This window comes from Lepisosteus oculatus, chromosome 13, assembly GCF_040954835.1.
Source record: "Lepisosteus oculatus isolate fLepOcu1 chromosome 13, fLepOcu1.hap2, whole genome shotgun sequence".
In the NCBI taxonomy this organism is placed as follows: domain Eukaryota; kingdom Metazoa; phylum Chordata; class Actinopteri; order Semionotiformes; family Lepisosteidae; genus Lepisosteus; species Lepisosteus oculatus.
Genome location: NC_090708.1, coordinates 22,989,160 through 23,016,901, shown reverse-complemented (window position 1 = coordinate 23,016,901; position 27,742 = coordinate 22,989,160). Strand labels below are relative to the sequence as shown.

The 27,742-nt window shown below is 36.0% G+C and overlaps 1 protein-coding gene across 2 annotated transcripts in view; it reads right to left on the bottom strand.

Annotated features, from left to right (window-relative positions):
• nlgn4xa (neuroligin 4 X-linked a) overlaps nucleotides 1-27,742 on the bottom strand; it is an 84,640-nt gene that overhangs the window by 14,922 nt on the left and 41,976 nt on the right. For both annotated transcript variants that reach the window (XM_006637913.3, XM_006637914.3), the window contains one exon: nucleotides 810-995. In XM_006637913.3, coding sequence (XP_006637976.1) covers nucleotides 810-995 — 186 coding nt within the window. The remainder of the gene's footprint in view (nucleotides 1-809; nucleotides 996-27,742) is intronic.

The following is a 27,742-nucleotide window of genomic DNA, read 5'->3' as shown; positions in this document are numbered from 1 at the left end:
TTTAACAGCATGCTTAGACACTGTCCAAAACGACCAGCCTTTCGACGCCTCCTGTAGTAGAAACACCACCACGCACATACAGTTCAAGCAAGCAAAAAAAAAAAGACCAGTGGAATATAAGGACACCAGAATGCTTTCTGTACAACTCAAATATCAAACACAGGTAAGATACCTAGAAAACCTTTCCTTAATTTCCATTTATATCAACAGTGGTTTGGTGCATTTGGTTGTGGTGGGAGTGATATTAAGTTCCCTGTTGGCAATAAAATGATATGACCTTTAGATTCTTGAATGCTATTTAAATTTCAGAGAAAAACAGCAAGAAAGTTAAAAAAGGCAAAACCATTGTCAAATTCCTGCTGTTATCTGCTGTGCCACTTTCCTAGTCACTGATATCAAAAACCAGTGACTGAAACATTATTTCATGGTCCAGTGAAGCAGCATACACATTTTCAGGTGTTATCTCTTGTACAGAATTTGTTTTAATGTATGTTTCAATGAATTGTGACCCCACTTGTTATCTCTAAAAAGACATGGTGCAGCACACCTCCTCACATAACTTTTATGTCCACATAAGGAAACTGCCTTGACTGAAACATAATGGAGTTTTAGAAAGACACTGTTACAAAAAGTTTTCTATCTGTACTCCACTTCGTGGAAAGACAAAGGACACTAAGGAATGTGCTACAGGTAAAAACGTCAGAACCAAGGACAGAAAAAGCAAAGTGTAATTATGTGCAAACTGTGAAAATTAGGATAAAGGTGTTTCAGCAAAGATTTTGATATATAAATATCTACACATGATTCACCTTCTGAGTAGTGGGACAAAGTCAGCAGGCTAACGCAAGAGGCACCTGCGCCAGATCCAAATATTGTAACTCTCTTGGGGTCCCCTTTGAAGGCCTGAATATTTTCTTTGATCCACCTTAAGGCTTGGATTTGGTCCAGTAGTCCGTAGTTTCCTTTAGCAGCTTGGTCTCCTGTGCTCAGGAAACCTGAAAAAAAAAAGAATTTCAAACTATTAAAGTGACCCGAAAGTCAGGTTTATCACTCTGACTACATGAGTCATGAGGGGGTTTATAACACCATAATTCTACCCTATGTAAAGATGTTAAATTTTGGGACAACATGGAACACTCTCGATAAAAGACGGACACCCACCAACATTACCGAAATTAAACCAAATAATTAATATTACATGATGTAAAAAACACACACTTGTATTGATATGGGACCTTGTAAGTCCTGGGATGAAACCTTGTACTGCATATGTATGTGGGTGAGGTACTCGAATGTTTTATGTTCCACTAAGTGTCAAGCAAGTGTAATGTCATATGACATTGCCTATTTCAAACTCTGTATGTGATACTCTCATTCGACAGTACTTCATTAACATTCTGACAAATACTTCTACTTTTTTCTGCTTCATAAGAGCCTGTCATCGACCAGACAATGTTACTGAAACTACAAATACTCCAAATATATTTTTGACAATATTTTTTGGGATGTATATGAAACTAGACTGGAGACTTCTGACATGTTTACCTTTCAAGAGGAAAACATGGAACACTGTACTTTACGACCTTTGAAATTAGCTGTGTGTGACTTTTAGCTAAACCATGAACCCAAGTGAGGTGAAGATTTCTAAGCTCATTTAATCTCTGTGACAAATTACTAGCAAATTTTATTAGGCACTAAATATAAATCCTTGCAATCTGGATCCGGGGGATTTGAAGTAAATTATCCTTTACTTAATGTAAAAAATAGCTTCTGCTTAACACAAAAGGACAGAATGATGCTACAATTCTAACCTGTCAAAAGCTTTAATTGACAGACTTTTATGTTTTGTTAGAAGTGCCTTCCCCAATATAAATATAAAAAAAACTATTACATCAAATAAGAGGCTTGGCAGTGCTGCCTCACAGTTCTTGGGTCCTGGGGAAAACTGGACTGTGGCAACTTCTGTATGGAGATTGCGTGTTCTCACTGTGTTTGTGTGAGTTTTCTCCAGGTCCACTAGCATTCTCCCAGGATCTAAAGACATGCTGGGTAGGTTAAGTGTCTATTGTTATTATAGGTGGGTAGCTGCGTCAGCATGCGTAGGCTGCAAAGGAACAAGTAATAGGTTTATTCCATGCTGAAACAAAGAAGAAAGAGAACACAACATTTCGGCCGTGGAGCCTTCTTCAGGTGTCATTGTTATTGTTATTATATGTGTGCATAGTGCACTCTGGCCTTTGGTCTTACAGTACAGTAGTTTAATGTAACAAAGAGTAACATATTAGTTTATATTTCTCATTGATTTAAGTACAGAAACGTAAGAACAGTTATAATCAAAAAGAGGCCGTTCAGCTCATTTAGCCTGTTTGGTAGTAGCTAATCTCTCCCAGGATTTCATCCAGCTGTTTCTTGAGTATTAGCTTTAATAACATAGCTTCTTCCAGACTACCACAACTCTTGGGGTTTGAAATGCACTTCCACATTGTTTCCACTTGTGTCCACTGGTTCCTATTTTACTGCTCATTCTGAAGAAGTTTGCTGGGTTGACGTTGTCAGTACCATTGGGGATTTTGGATACTTGAATCGGGACGTTATGGTCTTACTCGCAGTCTTCTCTATTCAAGACTAAAAAGGTTCAGTTTCTTCAGCCTGTCAGTGTAAGACATTTAAGTCCTATAATGCATGTTGGTTCTCCTGACACATTCTAGGGCAGCAATATCTTTTCTACAGTATATAGTGGTTACCAAAATTGTATACAGAATTCTAAATTAGGGCTTACTAGCGTACTACACAAATTTAAAATACTGTCCCTCAATTTAAATTCTACACTTTTAACTATATATCCCAACATTGTGTTTATCTTTTTATTTGCTCCCACACTGCCTAGAAGATGTACTGTAAATGATGTGTCAACATAATCACCTAAGTCTTTTTCATAAGTGGGATAGTTTTTACTATTTCAAAGAGACATTGATTATTTAAAAGAACCATGGTCCATTTTTTAAAAGAAATGGCTGTCAAACATGACTTCTTCCTTGTTATCATCAAGCCAGTAATTTACATCTGAGGCAACATTCTTTAATGTGCTTGTAAAGTGCTTTTTCAAAGACTCAGCGTGATACTTTAGTCTTTCTGAAGTGCTTATTAATGCCCAGCACAACATCATTCACACTCCTGGGCTCTAATCAAACACATCAGGAAATGGTCTTGGGTGGATAAATATTTAGAGTTGCTGCAAAGAAGTGAAGAAATGTATGGAATTTATTTAGAATTTGAATTTGTATGAGAACTGTGTGCTCATCCAAGCAACAGGCATGCCTTGGATTGTGGAGAGCAGCACTGCCACTAGGGTTGGCTTATGAAGAAACTGGCAGAGGTGCCAAAGACAAAGCAGATGAAGAAGAACAAGTCCCTGGGCTCTTGTAGGCAACATATCCTGTTTGTCATGGAGGGATAGAAGTGAAATGCAGACAGCTGGTCAGGAGATTACCAGCCTGCTCTCAGCAGTGCAGCACTGGCAGTGAAGGGTGAGCCTTAACAGCAGACTGCAGCTCCCTGCTTCTTTTACGGAGACGACACTGTGTCCACATGCACTAGTGTGTCACTGTGCAGAAAGCAGAGCTGTGTACACAGAAATGCTTTATGAAAGAGGGATTCTCTGGTGTAGTGACAGAAATGGATTATAAAGCAGAGAGTAAATTTCACACATTCATTTTGTTGTAGAAGTATATATATTTTTTGTTTAAACAAAATGTTTTCTTTTCTTCATTTGCATTCAGTGGCTTCTGGACTCATCATCACTTTGTAATACCCTCTAGACCAGTGGTTCTCAAACTTTTTGGACCAAGTACCACCCCTTATCCAACCAAAGTATCCAAGTACCACCTACAAGTCATCATCTCATAGGAACCCCAGAAATTCTCAATGACCAACACACACTCACACATACATATAATACATATTATAATAAACTTTGTTTGATATATTAAAATGTGGCTTCTCAAAGTGTTTTACAGAAAAAAAAAACAACACAAAGAAATAAAAAAGCACCATTTCAGTGAGAGGGGTGAGCCTGTTTAGTCGAGCAAAGCAGATGTGAATTAATTTTTCGGGCCTTGATACAATTCACAACAGTCTAACAGATTTTAAATCGTCAGGCATTTTCTTGACAGCAAAGGTCTCACGGTGGATGTTGCAATGAAACCATTAATTTCTGGAGCAACCTCTCTAATTCATGCAACTACACCGCTGTGTCGGCTTGTCAATGCTCTAGCACCGTCTGTACAAACTCCGACACATTTTATCCAGTCAATGCCATTCTCTTCAATAAATTCATTCAGAAGTTGAAATACGTGCTCTCCTGTAGTTCCTGTTGGTGGCGGCTTACAGAACAGAAAGTCCTCACGGGACGTACCCTCAAACTCGTATCTTACGTAAATGAGCAAATTGGCCAAATTGACTACAGACTCATCTAATTGCAGTGTAAAAACATATGCTCATCTTAATGCGCTCTGTCAGCGTACTTTTGATATAATCCTTCATTTCAATAATTCTATGAATGACTGTGTCTTTCGGGGGGGGGGCAGCAGGTCGAGCTGTTGAGCAGCTTTTTCTCCACACATAATAGTGTGGGTCTTACCTGCTTTAGCAATCCGCAAGCTTGCATTTTTCCATGTTTCCGTTTTTATTTCAGTGTTTATTTTAAGTATTTATTTCATGCGCATGTGAGAGAAACACAGAGACGCTCTGTGTATTTTTCTCAAATTAACTTAGAACAGTTCTTAAATATTTTTCTGTTATTTTTCACGCTTTCCTGTGCTCACAAGATTACCAGCGTTCGTAGCACGCATTTCTATGCATTCCTGTGTTTACAATGTTGGCATTGTTCCAAAATCACGCACATTCTCCTTTCTCCCTGTTTGCTGGAGATACAGTAGCTTTTTTTAAATACAATTGGTCACTTGTGTCCGTAGCACGCATTCCTATAGAGTGGTATAGAATTACAGAGTATCTCTTGTGTCCACTGAAGTATTAGCGGGCACTGTATCGTAGTACGTAGGCTACGTATATTCGACACGTATAAAAATACAAAATATGAAAACCCGTCCCGATTTTTTCAGCGCACGCAACACAGTTCCAGGGTCATTTGGCATACCACCTGGTGGCACGCCACGTACCACTGCCGGTACGCGTACCACAGTTTGAGAACCACTGCTCTAGAGTATCCCAGACACACAGGGCATAAAGCATACGAGACAGAATGCCAGTCCATAGCAGGGTACAGATACAAGCACAGTAGCAAGAAACCAGTAAAACTAGCAACTACTGTACATCTTTTGATGCACCAAGATAAAAAAACCTGCAGGAACAAGGTGAACATACAGATGTGCTGAGAGACAGGTGTGCTAACCATCATTTGCACCATTAAGATTTATTATGATGGATGAATACACCCATCATACAACATTACACTGTACAACAGGCCAAATGTTAAGATAATAAAAAATAGAAAAAAAGCAGTGCTTTCCTTGCTTGTAAATAATACATGGAAAAATGCAGGGTGTCAAAAACAAAATAAACCCACAATAATTTCACAGAGACACTGTTTAATACCTGCCAGAAAAAAATAATATAATCCAAAGCTGTGAGACTCTCCAGAAATTCGATTTATTTATGTGAAATCTGAGCCGTATAACCCTTGTGCCACTGAATATTTGAAGCATTGGAAAGGTTTGAATGATGAAAATATTTGGAATTGGAAAATGCTGACATTAGACTTGATACCAGTGTTACCTTGGGGACTCCAGTGCTATAACAGCATATTTGCAGTGTCTTTTCAATTTGGTTTGTAGTGGCATCATTCATTCATTTTTATTTGTTGTGATATCATTTTGATATATTGTAAATAAAATACAATTAGAATAAATGCATTTGTTTTGTTTGCATCTTTAGGAAACAGATATTTAAAAAATAACTACATATTTTTCCCTTAGGCTTATGGGAAAGGAATCTGTGAGTTAACATACAGAAAATAGTATAATGTATTCATATTAGCACTGTTGGATGTTAGCCAGAAAATGAACTAAAATGAACAATAACCTTTAGGAAGAAAGACAGTGCTTAAGTTTAAGGTAATTAAAATTAATGCAAAGAAATATGCATGTTCTGAACAGAGGAGAGACATTAAAATATGGCTTTGAAATGCTTTCTGTATATTTAAATGTAAATTCCCAGCATAACACCAGTTTTAATTTTAATAGATATTTTACTAACCTTTTTAAGAGTTAACTCTTTAATTACAAATATGTTTTATTGTTTTGTAGCACATCCATGCACACATCTGTACAAATAAGTTTTGATTTTTTTAACATTTTAGAGTAAAATATCCATCCCTCCAGCTATTATTAAATGTATCTATTTGCTCATCCTTAAACCAAGATGCCTTCTTCATCTTGAAATTGTAGGCAGGAACACTACCTAGGCTGGATGTTAGTCCACAATAAAACATAATTCGAATACACTACATATAAGTGCTAGTCTAATTTGAAGTAATCAGTCAAAGTTCAATTGCTACCCTATTTTAGGTTTTCCATTAATCTACTTAATGTAGCACATTCTTTGGTAAAGCATATAAATTCAATGCATTTTTATCTGCTTTCTTTTTTGAAGATTAAAAGTTTCTTTCATTTATTTATTTTATATCTCTTTTCAGTTCTTCATTTATCTCTGTTCTGTGTGCTGAAGACATACTGTTTGAGATGAAGCTGTTTTCATGTTCCAAACATACAGTATGTACAGTGTGTTGTGATAATAAAATATTATATTGACAATGCAGATTGCAGTAAAATTGATCCTTCTAAATAAAATATTTTCAGGTTACAAAATGAATCATCAGCTGGTAATTATCTTCTAATTTTGTAATACAGATGAACCACATTGCTTTATATGAACACTAGATGTGATAGGTAGATATAAAACCTATGTAGAAAAAATAGATATCATCAGCTTTTCTGGAAGTTGATATACTGTATCTCAATGGGTCAAACTTAAAAACAAATGTTCATCTTTCTATTCTATGTTAATTTTCAGCTGCTACCCAAACTATTGCTTCCACGTGTGGCATTGTGCTGTGATTAAGCTAAATTGAAACTGCTTTTATATAGATAAATTAACAGTGTGATGAAAATTAGTTTAATTTCTGGCTCTTCAATGCCCTATTTGCAAATAACCTGCATTAATTTCATTTATAAAATAATTCCAATAATATAATCGAAAACGCTAATCAATAACTTACCAATTTAAAAGACTTTCTAAAAAAGAAAATCCTAAATTCCAGGTTGACATGAAAGCATGTGTCGCACTACAAATGCCTGTCGGCATCCTTTTCTCACCCATTACTCAGATCGTCTTAGTTTGTGTGAAGTTTTATTTTCCCATTCCTTCACCATAGGCTATGTGAACACAAATGTTCAGAAAATGTGGAGAAAATAACAAATGAAATCAAGGTATTAGAAGTAAATCTTAGATGTCAGCCAGATTTTTGGAAGCCTGATAATTTAACTGCTCCAAAGAGCAGTTTCTTGACCTGCAGGCCTCATAGAAGTGTTGAAGCACATACTGTATATATAATTTAGTTGAGCTGTGTATATAGGGAAAACATAAACTCAGCTTCTGAAAAAATACTGTACATGATTAAACATTTCATTGCAATGTAGCCATACACTCAGCTTCTTAGCTGATATATTCCTATTCCTATATGCAACATAAGAAATCAAACATTTTAGCATGCTTTGTTTAAAAAAGGTTTAAAAACAGGGATTCAGATTTATTTTGTATGCATTCTTTATTCTGTATTAATATTGTGAGAACAGAGGATTATTCTCAGTGGATTGGAATTTCAAGCTAAAAGCAAAGGAAGTATAAGGGGTTTGACACAAGGGGCCTAACAAGTGAGAATAAAAGCACAAAACAGAGCTGAGTAATACACATTCATATCGGTCAGCATTAATGTACACTAGCAGGGTCTGATGCAGAACATCATAATAAACACTGAAATGTAAACCACAGAGCTATTATAGTAAAACTACACTATTTTTGATAATAACCATGTGAATATTGTAGTGTATATCTGGGGTCACAAACTGAGTTGGCCAGTCAGATGTAAAGTTCAAGGATTCCAGACTAGATTTGCAAGGTTTCCTAAATCCCCAAACAGAATAAATAAAATTCCAAGACCGTAGTAAATAGATCATTGCCATAGGTGGCAGAAATCTCTCCAAACCCCACTGAAAAAGTTACTTCAACTTGTGCTTTGAACATTTTCGTCTTGCAGAAATTTAACAAAATATTATGCCAGATTCAAGAATCAAAATGGCACCAGAAGACAACTTCATGAAGCAAATATATTTCCATGTTCACATATTTGGCTTTTATCTGTTCACAAAAGTAAATATTATACTTGAAGCATAATTGTTGTTTTTTTTTCTGAGAGTTCATGCTGGGATTATCACTTTTCTGGAAAAAAGAAAACTGTTGCAGAACCAAAAAAAAGGACAAATCTGAGGCTAAAAGATGGACAAAACAGCACAAGCCATAATGGACTTAAAAACTTACAAGCTGCTGCAGGCATAATGACTTAGCCTGAGAAACACAACTCTGCCTCCAGGCTGTACTACAAGGTCCACTGATTTAAATGACCAAAACAACAGTGACAGAGTGGATGTGCATGAGCACCAAGTATCTGTGCTTGCACATTCAGCCCAGTGATCTGAAGTTACACTTATTCCTGTTCTTTTATTGTTCAACACTTCCAAAGGTATTCAAAACCATAGGGAATAAGAGAGAACTGTAGATCTTGTACCAAGGTACTGTATAAATGAACCAAGCGAGGGGTCTGTAATGTCAGCAAAGGATGAAGTGAATTTCCCTTTTCATAAAAATCAACCCCTCCCTCAGTTTTCAGTTTTGCACTCATCTCTAGAATATGGAAAATTGTTGGTGCTGGGGGACATTTCTTTACAGAGATATGGCCATAGTCGGCACCCTGTATTACCTATGATAAAAAAGAAACTATTGCAAGATTATTATGTTTACTTCACATCATTCAAGGAATAAAGTTAAAATGGCACAAGTTTAACAGATACTATGAAAGACTATGTTTAAAACAACCATTTTCCACCTCTTTGCAATTCTGAAAGGAATATGTCGCTGTGTGTGAATCTTGGATCAATCTAGTGATAGAGGACACTAGTTCTTTCAGATTTTTGCTCAAACTGAACTCTAAATTTCTTAGGATAATTAAACCTTATTTTTTAATTATTAAAGCAGTCAGCTGGGGTAAGTAATTTGTATCAACCGTCAAGTCAATTTCTAGGACTCACACGTACTGTACTCTCTTTCAGGAGTGTGGAATGTGAGCAGTGGGGAGAGTTTGTTACCATGTCACTCCCACCTGCATGAGTTCCTTATACATTGATCACCTGCTAAGAGTTGTTTAGCTGGAAATAAGGGAACAGCCACTTGATATGCAAGCTGATGAGACAAAGGAGAGAGTTCTGTTTGCTAAATTTCTTCACTACAACACACCAGCAGCACAGCTGCTTTGAAACCAAAGACCGGCTGTTCAGTAACAGGGATCAATAGGCCTCAGTGATTAAGAGCGCAGCTGGAACAAAATCCACAGGCCATCGGCTCCTCCAGGACTAAAGCCGTATGAAAAAGATAGGTTTCCATACACTTTTAAACTTTTGATCCAGTTATGAAAAAGAAAGAAAATGTTGTAAATAGATTTAAGGATTTAAAGGAGAAGGGGAGCTATTCATTAATCCAGATTGTTCACAAACCAAATGTTAATTATCAAGCACAAGCATGTAAGCATAGTGTTCTGCAGCAGCAAAGCAAGGTCAGATCCATCAGCACTGGGAACTTCAGGGTTGTATATTTAAAGGATTTATCAATAGACTGAATTTCTGTCCTACCTCTTGAATTACAATGCAAAAAAATTCACAGGGCTGACTTTCAACTGAACTTGTCACCCTGTCTTCCTTCAATTACTTTTGTGGGTCAAATGAAAGGTTGAAATAAGTTTCTATTTTAATGTTATCCCAAAAAATGTAATGTAAACCCATAAAATGTAAAATCATGATTTCATTTTTTTCAGTTAAGCTTAGCACTGAATGTTTTATTTTGTATCTGTTTCATAACTTGTTCCAATTTTTTATATAATAATAAGAATGAATTGACAACAAGTAACATTTAAGTACAGAAATAATTCTATATAATAAACGTATTTCAATGTGTAACATTTTCTGCAAATTAACGTTAATTAATTAAATTAAAAGGAAATACAACATATGATCAATTTGATTGTCATTGAAGACACAACCCATGTACAAATAAAATGGTAAGCATTCTTGCACATAGTGTTTAAAAATCCTTGAATTAGTTAAGAAAGGTCAGGGTCATAACCTAGTCTGTTATGATGATAAAGATTAAAGGATTACAAATTAGATGTTAAAAATGCTTTGAAAGTACTATCCATAATTAAAAGTGTTCGCTTTCCGGTTTTGAAAAAAAGATCAATTTGTAAAATGCATTCTGATCTGTTTGGCTTTATGATTAGTTCAGCTTATATGTGTATAAGCTAAGCAAAACAAGAAATCCAATTAATAAGGACAGTGCCTGCAAACAAAAGAAAAGTCACTTTAGTTTCAAAGGGTTATTTGCTCTCTACAGGATAAAAGAAACAAGAAGTGTACCTTTTAATTTAGCATATTTATATCTAATGCTCACTTTCATTTCCAGGAATATTTATTTTTAAAGAAAGAAATCTGCACATATAATATGTGGTTTAAAGTGATATGGAGCACCACATACATAATTACAAAATATTTTTAAATGTAAATTAATCCCAAACACTTTAATAACCATTAATAATAAAATAAGAAAATGAGTTCAATAGGTTAATTGAAAATACATATACTGTATATTTATTTTTCAGAGCCTGTAAGAGATTTTTACATCCAAAAGCGAAGGTATTTTGTCACATCCTCCATGATTTAAATGAAAAGCCCATTTTTGATGAGTATGTCCCCAACCATGTCTCCACAGCTGGTGGCCCCCTTCTGCTCTCACCTATCAATCACATTTAACCTCCTTTGTCTGGAAGCTACAAAGTCAATGACAACACCTCCACAACAGTAAAAGTGAATGCCTCTGCCTTAATGAAAGAGCAGCACTTAGGAAAATTTAACATTGATTAGGAATACTTTCAGATGCGTTCCAGTAAATTACATTGTCCATTAATGAAAAGAGATGCATTGCAGGGTGAAAACTTTCTTAGAGGACTTACTGTAAATATTTACATGAGAACTGAAGAACTCCTTCTGAATGTAGAATAAAGAAATAGAAGTTTGTTTCTTTATTCTCCTATAGCCCAGTGGGCATATCTTTTGATGGATGATGTTCTTTTTTGGACAAAATCCACTGGGTCTTCCAGTGCCATAGGTCCTAAAGGCACATGTATACAATCAATTGCACCTGACATTTCTCTTTGACCAGATGGTGCTTCTGCACTGTAGCTGTGCTAAATAGAAAATCTTTTCATGTATCCTCAAAAATAAAGCCTGTATTATATATGCCAGTGGGAGGAAAACGGCTGATACCCATATATCCCGCAGTGCCATGCTTAGGCTCTGTATCATAGAAATGAAGGACTGCAGTTGAGGCTTTTAGGGAAGCATTTCCTCTTCTTAAACACGAAACAGAGACTAATTCCAGTAAAAACAATCTGATCCTTCATCAGGTGTGAGACAACTGCAAAACATTAGAAGCAATGGTGAAGCTAAACAAAGGTTTTCAAACTTGTCTAAACATCACTTGATCAGTCAGAACTTGCAATTGTTTAAAATCAATATAGTGTATACATTAGCCTGTATACATCATATACAAAAGACTGAATTATCATGTGTGCAGATGGGCCTTTAAAGGAAGACATTCTGATGGCACTTATGAGCAATGGCTATACTTTTCAATGTATATTTTTAATAGTAGGATGCAGATTTCTTGATTTTTATTTAAAAAAATAGATTCTTTGTTCTTCTAACAATTTACAAGAAATGAAAATGTCTCCATTAATTTCTTATGAGTAGAAAGAAAGAGAAATAACAAAAAAGAGAACATTTTACTTTCTATGTACAGTACAGTAAGCTATTATCTCTAATGCTAGATTTCAATTTCTTACACAGCAGAATTAACAGATCCAAAAGTGGCTTTGACAGTTGTTAATGGCAAGGTACAGAGGTTTAAGCAGGTGACAGGTTGGCCAGGTGGAGAAAGCAGTATGACAATGACTGAGAAGTAGTGTCTGAGCCAGCTCAAGTGACACTGACACCAGCAGATGTCCAGAGACATGGGATGAAGCAAGGGACTAAGGCAGGTCAAGCTTCTCTCCTTGCTTAAACCATTGGATTTTTGCATGGAACAGAGACTTTTAGAAAAAAAAGATAGACCCAGATCATGTCTCAGTTTGAAAGCAAACTGCTAGATTGAAAATGTTGTCATGTAAAAAAAGCATCAAACATGACAACAGGCAATCCATTTATTGAAAATTAATGTTAATGTTTAATGTTAACTCCATGCAAATAGGTATTTGCAGTGCATGTATTTTCTTAGGTCAACACACTGACATTGTTTCCCCACCTCTGGGAGACTACCATGTCTATTTGATCATCAGATATACATAATTAAACGGTAACTAAGATTTGTTTGCATATTAAATTAAAACCAAAGTCAATGGCTTTCTAACTTTGACAGTAGGAGGAACAGAGCACCAGCAAACAAATCTGCCCCTTTTATTTAGTTTTGATGTTGAAATCAATGACCATGATTAAGCTTGAGCAGAAATACACAGCGTTAAATATTTTCTGTGACCTGTCCCTTCACCACTGACGCCCTAGTGACTGCTTACGTATTTATTATCCCTACCCTTTCTGTCCTCTTAAGGTAAGATAAGATCACTTTATTAGCCATGTACAATTTCTTGCATTAGGAATTCATCATTTTGCATACCCCAGTTTGCTCTCCATGAGCCACAGACACACAGACAGGGAGAGAAGGTTGGGGTCAGAGCATAAGGCCAGCCATTGTACAGCGCCCCTGGAGCAGTTGGGGTTAAGGGCCTTGCTCAGGGGCCCAACGGAGTAGGATTCCTCTGCCGGCCGCAGGATTTGAACCAGCAACCTTCTAGCCGCAGGCGGAGATCCTTAGCCACAGTGCCACTGCTCCACCCTTTTTCAAAAAAATTGCTATTCAAAATATATTTTAGGACAAATCATTGTCAGTAGAGCACCAAGAGAAAAGTCAAATAAAATATTAATGTGTCAATAATTTCAACACAATGGAATGCAATTTCAGCAACACTTCATTACGTTATTAATAAAAACAGAACAATCCCAGAGTGGCATTGTAACTTCTTCAGTTCTAATAAAGAAGATATGAGTAACGATTTGTTTTAGTTTTATTTTATTTGTTTTGTTAGATTTCTGTTATATTTAAAAAATCATTTTAGTAAAAATTGTAAACCTACTAACTAAACAAACAACTAAGACACTGAGCAAAGGGTTATATATATAACCAAATGTTCCAAAACATTTCAGTCAAAACTCATCATACTCATCAAACCTACTCATAAGTAGAAGTAGTCCTGTTAACTCCCATATGTAAAAGTAATTTCAGCAAAAAAGTCTCAAATTTCATATTCCGTGTGACTTTGAAAATTGAGGTGTCTTGTTTTACACGAAACGTGTTAATAAGACTTAAATACCTAATTTTCTAGACACACAGATGTACAACACTTAACACCCTAAATTGGAACATTGAGACTGGAGTCTCATATCTCAATACAGCATCTTATTTTAATGACAGTTTTACTGCTAGAGTGAAAGAGAGAGTCTTTATTATCCCCAGGGGTGTTACAGCAGCAGTTTTGGTGTACAGACAGAAGAAGAAAAAAGACAGAAACAACAATATACTGTACATACATATTTACACTGAAGGTCAAGTGTTAAGCAAGGATATGGCTACAGGTATGAATGAGAATTTAAATCTGTTGGTTTTGGAGTTGGGGAGTCGGTATCTGTGTTCTGATGGGAGTAACTGGAAATTAGTAAACAAGGGGTGTGAAGGATCATTGCAGATTTTTGCTTTACACAAAATACGTGAATGATAGCGGAGAGGGCTGGAAGATCAGCACCAATGACCTTCTGACATATTTTCACAAGGCTGCCCAGTTTGTTCTTGCTTCTCATATTCAGGTTACCAAACCAGCATACAAGGGGAAAAGTTAGAACAGATTCAAGGAAGGACCGGTAGAACAAAATCAACAAGGAGTCATCGACCTTAAAATACTTAAGCTTCCTTAAGAAAAAAAGGCCCTGTTGACCTTTTCTGATGATCAGGTCAGTATTGGCTTCAGAATTAAACTTGGAGTCCAGAACAGTCCCCAAGTACTTGCATTGTTCTACTAGCTCCACTGAATCTTCCCTGATTTAGGTTAGGGTGGGATTGGAGGTGTATTTCCTGAAGTCAATTATCGTTTCTTTGATATCTTTGATCTTTGATGGTACTCCAGAACGAAGCCCTCAAAATGTACTCCTTTTTCATCAACAGAGGGTACTCTAGCAGTGTTACTGACAGGGTCCTTGCCTGAGCCAAAAACACCCCTCGGACCATCAACTCAATCAGGAACTCCTGTCATAACAACCACATTCCTTTCGTGCTTCCCTACCACCCCAACACACTTCTTATCCCCAGGACTATTAAGTTTTCCATCCTACAGGATGATCCCTCCATTGGGGCCCTCTTTTCTGACTGCCCCATCATCTCATATCGCCGACCACCTAATCTGCGTAACCTTCTTGTTCACAGCTACCTCGACCGCCCACAGCAACCGTCCACACCAGGCACTTTCCCTTGCAACAGAGCTCACTGTATCACCTGCAAGTACACATCTAACACAACACTCATTGTATAGGACAAAGAGTAAGGCAGACAATACACAACCTACTGTATAGATATATACACATATCAATACATTATATAAAGCAAATGTTATTATTAGAGAAAGTTTATTCCCATGGGGTTGGGCATTAAAGGAGTCAAACCCAGGTATTTCACATGATAGCCTAGAATTCTTCCACAGAACCACCAATGCCTCCCATTGATGAGGTTACATTATGCAACCGTAAGTCATTCAGAACTACTGACCTCTTTTTTAAAGTATTTGCTTTTAAATACAATATGTTTTTAAAACCACTGTGTATAATATGTTTTACAATCAAAACCTAAAATAAAATTATATTTTCTAATTACTATTTATACACAAATACTAATAATTTTTATACTGTATTTAATGGAAAAAAATATTTACTGAACAATACACACACAGCACATTAAGCATTCACTGTACCACCTGAAGGTTTTACAAAGTAGTGCAGTCTTGCCTCAGATTATTTGAAGAAATAAAGGTTGGATGTTACCATGCAGTGTAATGTGGCAAAATAAGTAATTTAATAAGTATTTTAGGCAAACAGGAAATTGAAGTTGCTATGAACTATCCAATTGTCCAACAATCTCCTACCATTATGCAGCTACTATGGCTGCACATAATAAAATATTCCAGAAAATCTGTTACTACAATTTCTACAACCTGTAGAACTCTGTAAGCACATATAATCATACTTTTTACTCCCTTTAATGTTGTGATTCTGTTTATACAGTATATAATAATGTACCATCCTTCTTCTCAACATTCAAAGTCATAAAACAATCAAAGGAACATATCTGCCCTCACAGGGCTGAAAAGAATTCTCACAAAATGAAACCATTTACTCTTTTTACCTCTGTGCAAGCCTTATCCCATAAGAAAAAAAAACAATGATTTAATTTAACAACAGACAGCTATAGGTACAGTACCTTCAATATCAAAGTTGGAAGAAAGTAATTTTCCTCAGTGTAGAATCAATGTCTTTATTGTACCCCTAAAACAGAACCATGATATTGGCCAATGTTTGTAGTATTACAAGAAGTTGTACGAGGTTTTAAGGAATGAAGTCCTCATGCTTTTTCCTCATGATACATTTCCTTTTGCCTGTTGTCTGGCACACAAGCAAACACATAATATTACCTGCCTGCATGCTTGCTCATATTTATGGATTGGTGCAAATGTTTTTGAAATAGAATTTTAATTAATGCCTCTTTCATAAATGCCAAAATTCCATAAACAGCATTCTGTAAAGCAGTTTCACTGAAACAATTATGTTACTTGCATCTTTTTTACATTTTATGCAAATAAATATGCATATTAGTCTCATACAGAAGTCATCTTGCCATAGAGTAAAATGATAAAAATAGATTCCATTAGCCCACAGTAGTACCACTATGGGTATGGCAAGCTATTGAAAATATAATTAAAATACCAGGATCAGGAAAAGTTTCAGTTGGCTTTTTGTATCAGTTTCTGCTAAAATCAACTGTAAGTTGTTTTAAAGGTTTTATCCCTGATATTATATATTTGATGAATCTTGTAAAGTCAAGAGGGCCAGGATACAAATAATTAAAACTGTCTGACTTGATGCAAAAGATTAGTGGATTAATGAGTGTATCCACTTGAGATAAAGACACCATAACCTTGCTGTGTTACTGAAATTTCCAGGAAGATGCTAAAATGGCTGACAAATTGCAGCTCAGTGTCAAATGTGACCCTGAAATGACAAGCTTAGCGATCTGAATAATATTTCCATTAAATATATATGCAAAGAATGCCACCAATTATGAAATCATTGAGAAAGAAAAAGAGATGTAAACACATACAGTAGGTCACAGATGGGATTAGTTCCATGTTACATGCAGTGGAGGGGTTAGTAGAGATCAACATTTGGCAAATGTCTCTGTTGAGGAATTCATATGGTTTAGACTGACTTAACAGCAGTTGAAAGCTATAGGGTGTAGGGACATTGAGCTACACATTCACTGCCATTTCAATCCAACTTACTTCTCATGCTTTAAATGGTTTTACATAGCCACAGAATTGATGAATATGAATTTAATAGAGTGTCTTTTAAAACTATATTTCTGCTACTTTTATTTTTAATTCCAGAATGTAAAACTGTGATACTCCATTTTTAATGCATATTTATTGTGTTTATATGCATATTTATATAGCCCTGTGCAAAAGTAATCATACACTTCCTATGGTGTCCCATTTTGTGAAATTACAAAGTAATGCATGTACTGTACATTAAATAAAATATTTGAATGCCCAAACTGAAGAGGTTTAAAGGAAAATATAGTGAATGTCAACAAACACTACAACGCTAGAGTAAAAAATATGTTTATTGTATTAGTAATCTGACTCATAAGCTTAATATTTGTTGGAAGTACCTTCAGCAGCTATCACACCGACTTTGCACATCATCTTATGATGATTCTCAGATTCCTAACAAATCTGCTCAAGTTCTGTTAAACTGGGGGTCATTCATGGACAACAGTTTTCAGGTATTTCCACAGATTCTCACAAGGACTTTCACATCAGAACTTCTGGATATTGTTGACTCATGGGCATTTTCTCCCATCTCAGCCATTAAACTCTGTAGTTCTGTAACTCAGAGGTGTTGTTTGCCTAACAGTGGCATACCTCACCAGCTTTCTCCATGCCTGGCTGCTACATTTGGAGGGACAGTCTGATCTAAGTGTAGGTGTAATGGGAGCCTGTCCTAACTCCCATGTAGTGTGTAGTTTAGGACCCTGTGCAGATGGTATAATCCAGAAGTAAATGGAAAAGAATTATGGGGAAAACATGGCTAGGAATGGAAGGGATGGCGAACAGGGGACAGTGCCGACAGTGATCAGGTGCAAGGGGGGAGGGCAGGCAAAAAAGTCCAAAACAGTCCAAAGGGGAAATCTGGATGCAGTCCAAAATTCAAACCAGGTGATCCATCCAAGACAAGACAAGAGTAAAATCCGGAATGGGATCCGGAAGAGGAACAGGGAGTTAAAAACATAATGAAGAGGCCAGGCACTCAGAGCCCCGGACTCAGCTAGGTCAGGACACTGATCGGAAGCCTATGCCTTCAAGCCGCAGACGTACAGTAGGGTGACTTGGTGCTAGGCAGGCCTCCAGGCGTCCGTCTTCCAATGCAGAGTGAGGAATAGCGGGAGCGCCAGGCTTAAATAATAACAGGCAAAACAGGGGGCAGGTTCACGTAATAAACTAAAATATGAAAATGTCAGAGCGCCCTTAAGAGGAGGGATGACGATCGTGACACTTGGTGGTAGAATATCTCCTCTATTTGTCGAGGATTGAGTAGAACATGCTCACAGTAATATTGGAACATTTAAAAAAATGTGGTACAATGACTACATCAGTGACTTGTATTGAAAACACCTTAATATTCATGGTTATGTCTTTGCTTGCAATTGACTACCTAACCAAGGAGCCTCAAAGAGACCTCAAAGAAATCTGAAACCTCAAATGATTTTGAAGTCCTGTCAACCACTATTACTACACACAAATAGAAGCCACCCCAAATAACATAGCAAAGAGTTTGAATATGTTAGCAATCATGATTTTTTTCATTTTTCATTCACATTATGTATTTCTTTTTTTGCTTTTCTTAGGTACCTAACACATATTAATTGCTATTCCAAAGTGTCATAACTGCAAGCTTTAAAGCAACAAAACATAAGAGTGAAAGGGTCTGAATAATTTTTTGAAGCACTGTATGCTGTTTAATATTGTAGCACATTCGCCCCAGTCAGTGGCTGAAGAGCGCCCGGCTGGGGTACGCGGTGAGGGGCAGGACAGGAGTGGAAGTGGTCAGGTCGGGGTTTAGGAAGGCCGCTGACCAGCGCAGCTGTCCCACAGTAAAACGGGCGTACAGTCTGGGGAAATCGCCCTTTTTCCATGTAAATAGTTCCCTGGTTCCGCACCCCTGGGTGTTACTCTCTCTCTTTTCTCTTTCTCGCTCTCTCTCTCTCGGGCTCGCACTCTCTCTCGCTCTCTCTCTCTCTCGGGCTCGCGCTTTGGCTCGCTCGCTCTTGCTGGCGGGCTGTCTGGTATCTCCCTCTCGGCTGGGCGTGGGACTGTTGGCTGGCAGGTGGTGACGGAGAAAGAAATAAAGCGTAGTTTTTAACTCCACAAGTCTGAGTCTCTGTGCTCATCCTCACCAAACCTGAATTTGTTACAATATTACAATAGATAGATTTTACCAATGTAAACTTTAATAATAATAATAATAATAATAATAATAATAATAATAATGCAACCCTGAATTAAAATGATGAAGCAATTAGAAAAATAATGGATGGAACGATAGTAAAAAAATACAGTAGCTTTACTCACATAGCCAATAGCCAATCACATACCAAAACACTTATTCAATGGATCTTGCATATGGAGCAGATATATATTATTACTGACTGCTCACAACTGCACATCAATTACATATAGCATGTGAGCACTGCTTATATTTTTGCTAAAATACAAATTTGCATTAACTAAGAGATGTTTATCATTACAGAAAGGTGCTTGCAAACTATGATTAGGTTTTATTTATTGAACTCAAAGACACTGTAATTGTCATGTCAACTGTCTTCCCATACAATTATTTTTAAAAGCAGCACACCCTAACACAGTTCTGAGCTTTGATATATATGTATAAAAAAGCTACATAGTATTACTCCAACATTTTTGCTTTATACAATAACTAAAATAAAGTGACAAGACAACATAGAATCAAACAATAATTTGTTTGAGAATCAAGCAATGTGCATGGCGGTTCTGAAGTATTCCACTCACCATGAAGAAGAAATGATACAATCTGATGCATTTGATGAATTTCAAGCACAATGGATGCATTAGTTCTTGAGGTTCACTAATTCCTCCCCTAAAGTAAGCTAAACAGACTCACATTCTTCCTAGAAAATGGTAGGTTAGATTTTTAGACAAAGGATTCGAATGCTAAATAATGCAACTGGTTTAAAATCATTGTTGGAGAAAGTAAATGCAAAATGTTCACAGACCTCTTGACAAACACCTGGCCACTAACAACTAGTGTTAGATACTATTTACTTGTTATATGATTGTAGTTTTACTTAATTTAATTGAGTAGAATATGACTTAAGACTTCCAAACCTCTTTAACCTAGGCAAGTAACACACATCACTGATTCCCTGTACTGATTATTATTACATTTTATAATATTCTCAGAATTTCTGTGCATCATTTCTATTTTTAGTTGCTTTGATATTAATTTTCTTCCCTCAAGTCAGTGCATGGCATTATACTTTAATCAGCTTTTCATCTAGGATAAAGACTATCCTGGAGACATTAATAGCATTATGCACAACTTACATTTTTCACAGCCTAACATGAATCCTGTTATACTGTCAAAAATATTCACTGTTGCTAATACCTCTGCTATTTCTTTTTCACTTTATTATCAATTATACTACTAGTGATGATCATGTTATAATGCATATATGGCTAAAATTTTAATATGGTAAATACAGTATTTTCACTTAAAGAGCTTAATTTGTTTCAGCCAACCTATTCATTCAGTTGCTTCTTTCATAGGTCTTAAATTGAAAACTGACTCCATTCTTCTCTCTCTAACCCTCATTTATATTTTAGAGATAAATCCCTAACTTTCTAAAAGCACCTCCCCCCACTAAGCTGTATCTGGGTCTAAATAAGGCATCAGAAAGAAGACTTGAATACATTGTGTCTGTTGTTCAATGCAAACTATCTGTTCTTTCATTTCCACACAGGATCACAAAAGAAACCATGTGCAAATGCATAACAATTGAAACTAGAGATAAATATACTTCTATAAAGCTGAATGATGTAATGACAAAACTTGTGGAGTTATTTTCCCCCAGGGACAGGCTTGAAAACAACATGATCTGTCATCTCTAGCACAAATAACTCTGCCAATTCTCAAACAGTGGATGAGTTTGTCTCTTAGGAATCCTCTTTGAAGGATACTGAGCCAACAGTGAACACTGAAGGATATCCACAGATGCTTTAGGGAAAACAAGTGGTCTTTTTATAACTTACTCATCTTTATTTCAGCACAAGTTTCAGAAATAAAATAACAAGATCTTATTATACGTTTTTTTCAAAAGCAAGTAACAGAAAATAAATTACTGGTATTTATTGAAACACACAGTAATGTGACAGCACACAAAGAACACTCATGTTTTTAAAGTGTTTGAATTGAATTGTACTTCAGTTTTGAAGTAGTGAGTTTACATTAAATATTACATTTATTCTATGATTCTATGCATCGCGTTATGAAATTTTCATCATTAGAGGCATTTGTTAAAATTAAGAAAATTCACGAATATTATTAAATCCCATGAATTCTGAAGAAGCACACAGCCGAAACGTTGTGTCTCTTTTCTTTTCAGCATGGAATAAACCTTTACATTTTCCTTTGCAGCCTACGCATGCTGACGCAGCTACCTACGTGAACTTCATAAACATTATGTGCCTTAGATCAGACTGCCTTTATGTTATTTGGCTGACAATTAAGCAAAACTACAAGTTTTAATATTAGGTATTTGTACTTAATTTCATCGAGTACAAGGAAAAAAAAATATTCACTTCAGCAACATACTGTACTAAAATAAGGTCAGCAGCAAAAGAGCATTAAGTTGTACACAGAATTTAGGAAAAATGAAAACTAACGTTTAGATTCCCCTGTAGCATGGAGTAATATTTGACATACTTCCAGGTAATTTCTCAAACTATGTCATGTAGAATGGTTTGCCAGTCCTCATCAAAGGCCGAGTTACCTCATGTACCATGATTACCAGGTGCTCTCACTGAACAACCCATCTATACAGCATGTCCTACAAATTCTTCTATGGGATTAAGAGCTGTCATTCTTACAGACCAGTTGTTTCTCAAGCAAAGTGCAGTCAAGTTCTGGTCATGTGGCATGGTGCGGATCAAACCTGTGGCAAGTCACCCAGCTCTCAAACTCTTCTTATGGAGTTTGTTAGTAACCATTGACGTACTGTAACTAGCACAGACCAGCAGCCTGATGGTAAACAGTCTGTAAAGCACAAGACAATTCCTGAAGGCCATGTTACAGGGATTGCAGCTTTAATGATATACTGTAGAATCATGTATGAAAAACTATGTCTTGGGCTCCCTTTGTGCTATCTAGTCTCCTGGTACATTCTCTGAAACCTGTTATCCATGCTTTGAGTTCTAATCATTACAGCTACCTCTCTGGGTTGCTCCATCTCCCTGTATCACAACTGCCTCAAACACCTCTGGTTGACCGGTCATCTAATGGCGTGATGTGAAATGGCCAGTCACTTCTACATAAAATTCTGCTGTTAAAGAATTGTACAACCCATCACAGAGTATGTGTTACTCATGGTTCATGAGACAACTCAACGAAAAATGGCAGCAACAATACCTCAACATTAAACTTCACTGACATGATCGATTTCAGAAACTGACTGATCTAGAGACCAAACTATGATACTTATGTAAAGGTCTTGGTCTTGCCACACTCAGTGGCAACATGTTACTACTTATGTCCTTCAAACACCTGTTGATTTACTTAAAGGAATGACCATGGATTGTGGCCAAAACATGTATGAGGTTACAGTACTTCTCTTAATTTTTCCTTCTTTGGTTATTCTGAGAAGTATATGGTCAGCTGAAGTTACTTTTAATGAAAAGGAAGTATAAGCACAAGTTTAACAAATGGTTTGAAGAAGTTATACTTTTAATCAAAGTGAGGCTGCCCTACAAAATGTTATGTCCCCTAGTTTTATAACCCTTTTTGTTTTCCTACTCAGAAGTACATTTTGAGAAAGTTAAAAAACAGCCAGTCAAGATCTTGTTTAATGCCAGAGGGTAGGGAATTGTTCTGGCAGTCATGGCTTGCTGAGCTGCTGACTTCGCATTATTTTCAATCTCTGAATTGTGAAGTACATTTATCTTTCATCTAATCGCTGTAAATTCTGCCTCTGAACACCAAATAAAAAAAGGAACAACTTAATTGTTGCTAACACTGCCCAATGTCTGTTTCAGCCAGATATCTATTGTAAGTACTGTGCATAATTGTATTTGAAAAAAACACTTTTTTATTACAGCTGCCACTTTCCAGAGAAATATGTACCATACTTAACATGATCAGATAATCCCCTAGCAACAGCTATGGAAAGCAATGTAGCTCTCACTTTTTGTTATTTCTATAGCACTTAAGTCTGAGTGGTAGAGTTTAAGATAAGGGTATTTTGGAATATCTTCTGATAAAAGCTCAAGAGTCTACTTTGGTTAAAATGCTAGCTTTGAAGACTGAAAAGAAACCATTTTCAAGAAAAAATATCCTGTAAAGTGATAAAAGGTTTAATGGATTCCAGTCTTCATTCAGAAATGGAAGAAAGTATGGCTTAAGGTACACATTTCATTTTTTCAAAATTTGGTTTGTTTATCCAAGCCTACAGTAAATCTGGTATTCCACATCCCTTTAGAGCACACACTACAGCTACTTGAAAGAACTCCAAGTACCAGCGTCGCTGGAAAGAGATTAGTGGGCTATGGTCCCTGATGTCATTACTGTGCTGTCCAAAGAGAATTAAAAACAAAAAATCTGTGACAGTGACTCAGCAGACGAATATTTGAAGGAAACATGGATTTAAAACCAAGAAATAAGCACTGAAATAAGAAAGACACAAGTGTTAAGCTTATTTATATGTGAAAATAAAAGATCCTAAGCCATCTTCCAAATTCCCTTAACAGGTAAGGAACTATGCCTTTATTCACAAATGTTTACTCTAGAATTACAGCACAAGATATGATATGATGCATAATTTACTAGGATTAAAATGTACTGATTTTAAATACATAAAAAAGTACAATTGGATTTATTATTTGACAAAGTTACTCCTCAATAAAAGAAATGAGGGCACAATCTCTCCATGTGACTTCACAGGTATACAGATGTTAAAATACTCTGTGACATGATTCCAGATATTTTTCTCATTCCCAAATTGTCACACTACTTCAAATTCGCTGTAACTTTCACCAGGAAACTCAAGCTAAATGAAATGGAGCAAGTAATTTTTACATACACTATAATACGTCTAGTGCTGTTTGTATGCTGTAGTAAAAGTAAATCAATGTATATTTTAAATATTTCTAGATTCTAAAGCATTTTTTTCTGGAAGAAAGCAGTGCCTTTAGTTAAAAAAACACTGTAAAAAATCAACCTCAGATTGATTTTTTTCATTCCTTTTTCAGTTGAACATCTCTTCAGTTTTACTAGAATATCAAATACATTTTAACTTACTTATTTCTTACATTATTTTTCTCAGTAACATATAACAGCATATAATTTAAAGAAAGCACAGGGGTCATTTTATTTTGTTTATCCAGCAATATAATACTCACACTAGTGATAATGCCGCCACTATACTAGCAGATTTTTATGAAATTACAATTGTTGTATTTGGCTCATTAAAATCAAATTGCAATTATGAAGGACCACTTAAACATTAAATTAATACACAGCAATAAACAGCAAATACAGTTTCTACCTTATAAAAAGAAACTCAGAAAAACTGTACATTTTGAGTTAACTGAAGCTATATGATGCTATTTGTTTTTTGTCATTTGCAAATTATAGCAAACTACGACACATTCTATGAAAGGGAATTAGGTGTTGCCATGGAATCATTACAGTTTCCATCCATAAAAAAAATAAAGAATGCTTAAAAGACTAAGAGTGACCCTACCAGTTTTCTTAACTGATCCTTCAAAATTATCCATGACTGTTCACATTTTTCCACTAACAAAGCATCATAAAGTAACTATATAATGTTAATAATAACAACTTAATAATTAAAATATATAAAGTCTGCTTGTACATTAAGGAAAAAATATTGCCTTCAATGCTCAGCAAACATACAGTATAAATCAGGCTGTAGGGAACAACAGTGGATAAAAATATAATCAGTCGAGTTTTACCTTCCAAGGAGAGGATCTTGCACCATACACAAAAATTAAATATGATACAAAAATGAGAAAAAACATAAAACAAAACACAGATCAAGTGCTATTCATGGAAATGCTAAACCTGTGTACTTCAACTGTAACTTTCCGTACAACAGGCAGAAGCAAAATACCACCTTAATATACTAATTAAATTCATTACTGCTTATTTTCTGCAACCAAAATATAGCTGCAAATCTATGACCAAATCTATAGTTGTAAATGCATGTCTTCTTACAGTGTCTATATATTATGGGCACTACACACAAAATATAATTTTGTATTTGGTGTTTTCATTGTATTTAGTCTGTAGTTTGAAGTCAGATGTCATTCATTCTACCTCTTCAATGTGACTAAAGCAGTGTCCCCAAAATGTTGAAGTGGACACAACTATATCACAAGACAGACGTACATATACAATATCTTATTTATCATATTTATCATGTCAAAAGCTGGACAACTCTTTTTGTTTTACACTACCCACTGCAACACAAAGGGCTGACACAGCTCTGACTGATAACAGATAGACTTACAGGTCCATCAGGTACATTATAAGACAAGTATCCTCTGGGCTGACTCAGCTCCATTCAGCCCTGGCAGTACTGATGATGCCCCTCTGCTTAATGTTTACCAGCTGAGCCATTCAGAAGACTTAAAATGTATCTTCAAAAGAAACATGGATCACTTGGGTTGAGCTCTCTTCTAACTCTTATTCTCTCATATATGCAAGGTATTTCTCTCTATGACAAGTTTTTGGCAATTTAAGTTTTCAGCCCTACATGGGATTTTTTCATTACACAAACTTGGCAAGGGGGGAATCTCATAATGGTTTTGAATAATCTTCAGTACACTCTTTAAATATGTCTATTATTTTCCCTTAAACATTTCAGTTTTCCCTAAGCATTCAGCCATTTGTGCTGATTATTATGACTAAATCTAAAATTCCTAAATCTGAACTAATTATTTTTTTCAACTGAACTAAACCATTCTTACAAAGCTATGCATTTGTTTACAGTGTAGATTCTTATTAATTACTGTGCTTCACTAGAAAACTGGAAGAGTGTTTTACATTTTTATGACATTATGCACTTATCCCTCCATGTCCATGCATTCTAGTTCCTAACAAGTTCTAGTTCTTTGACATAACCAATTGCACTATAATGCTTACTGTGAGCTCTGTCCTTCTAAGGTAAACCATCAAAAATTATAGACTTACACATTTCAATTGGTCTAAACACACTGCAAATTAATATGGCTTTGATTTGAATGAAGTAGGGTAATTTCTTCTAAGAGGAACTGTATGTGAGTATGTTTAAGCATACTGCTCTAATATACATTACAGGATACTGTACAGTATATACTGTATGCAATCTATGATGCCTGTTTGTCTTTATTCTTTGTTATTATTGTTTATTTTGTAGTTATCAATTACATGTGATGGATACAGTATATACTGTAACAATCGTGATGGATCTGAAGCTGCAGAAAAGTTGCTTTCCTTTCCAATAACTGAAATGATGATTGTTCATTAAAAAATCCACAAATCCCATTGACTTTTATATGGCCTTGTTGATTTATCTGCACTGATAAGTGAAGGACAGACACGATACACAAGTTTCCATTCGGTCTGGATATCCAGTATCTCTAGGGATTCAAGAAGGATACTGAATAGTGGCTTGCTTGTAATTTCCCCTGTTTTTCCATCTACTCCAGGGCAAATACCATCTGGACCTGGAGAACTGTTAGTTTTAGAGCCCCTAATCCTTTCAGTGCATCTGTTTCAGTTACACAGGCTGGTTCAAACTCATCGTGCGTCAGGTTGGTAATCTGAGATATAATATTGATGTCTTTTCTAGAGGACACCTGAGTAAAGAAGAAATCAACACATCTGTTAACAATTTGCCACCTATCAAACATCTGCTACAGCTAGTTGTGTTTTTTTTTCCAAACGTATTTATCTACCACCTACAAGCTTAATACATTTTTTTTTTGTGAAACTGTGTTTTGAAGTTCACATTCAAAATGCAAAAAGTAGCTTGGTAATATTTTGGCTTACCCAATCCTCACCATTCAGAGAGGAGTTAACCCAAAAATCCACAAAACAACGGCCTCAAATTTTCACTGAACTGAATCAAAAACAAAGCTGATATTTATGGTAGGGCTTCTTTTCAGAAACTGTTTATAACTAAGGCATAACCTGGTTTAATGAGCACAAAACCTGGACTTCTGAGCACTGGAAGAAAGCAATATGGTCTGTTGAGTTGTCTTAAACTCTTCTGCCTACATCTAGACAGGTTTATATTTGAAGATAGCCAAAGGAAGCCTTCAACCCACAATGCCTATTCCCTCCTGTTAAAATTGGTACTGGATCTGTTATGGTATGGGCACCCATCTCTTTGGAGTCATTGGGTCTGATTATTAATCTGCATAAAAGAATTATGGCCAAGGAATATAAAGTCATTTTAGGCAACCAGGTGCACCCAAGGGAGCAAACATTGTTCCCTCAAGATGTCGAGAAACATGCTGCTGAATGGATTCGAGAGTGGTTTCAAGAAACACCAGGACGAAACCTTCCACGACCACCTTCCATGGCCTCCCCAATCACCAAATCTAAACATCATTAAACCTCTATGTCAAGTTGTGGAGCACAGAGCGTGGAGATTTCCA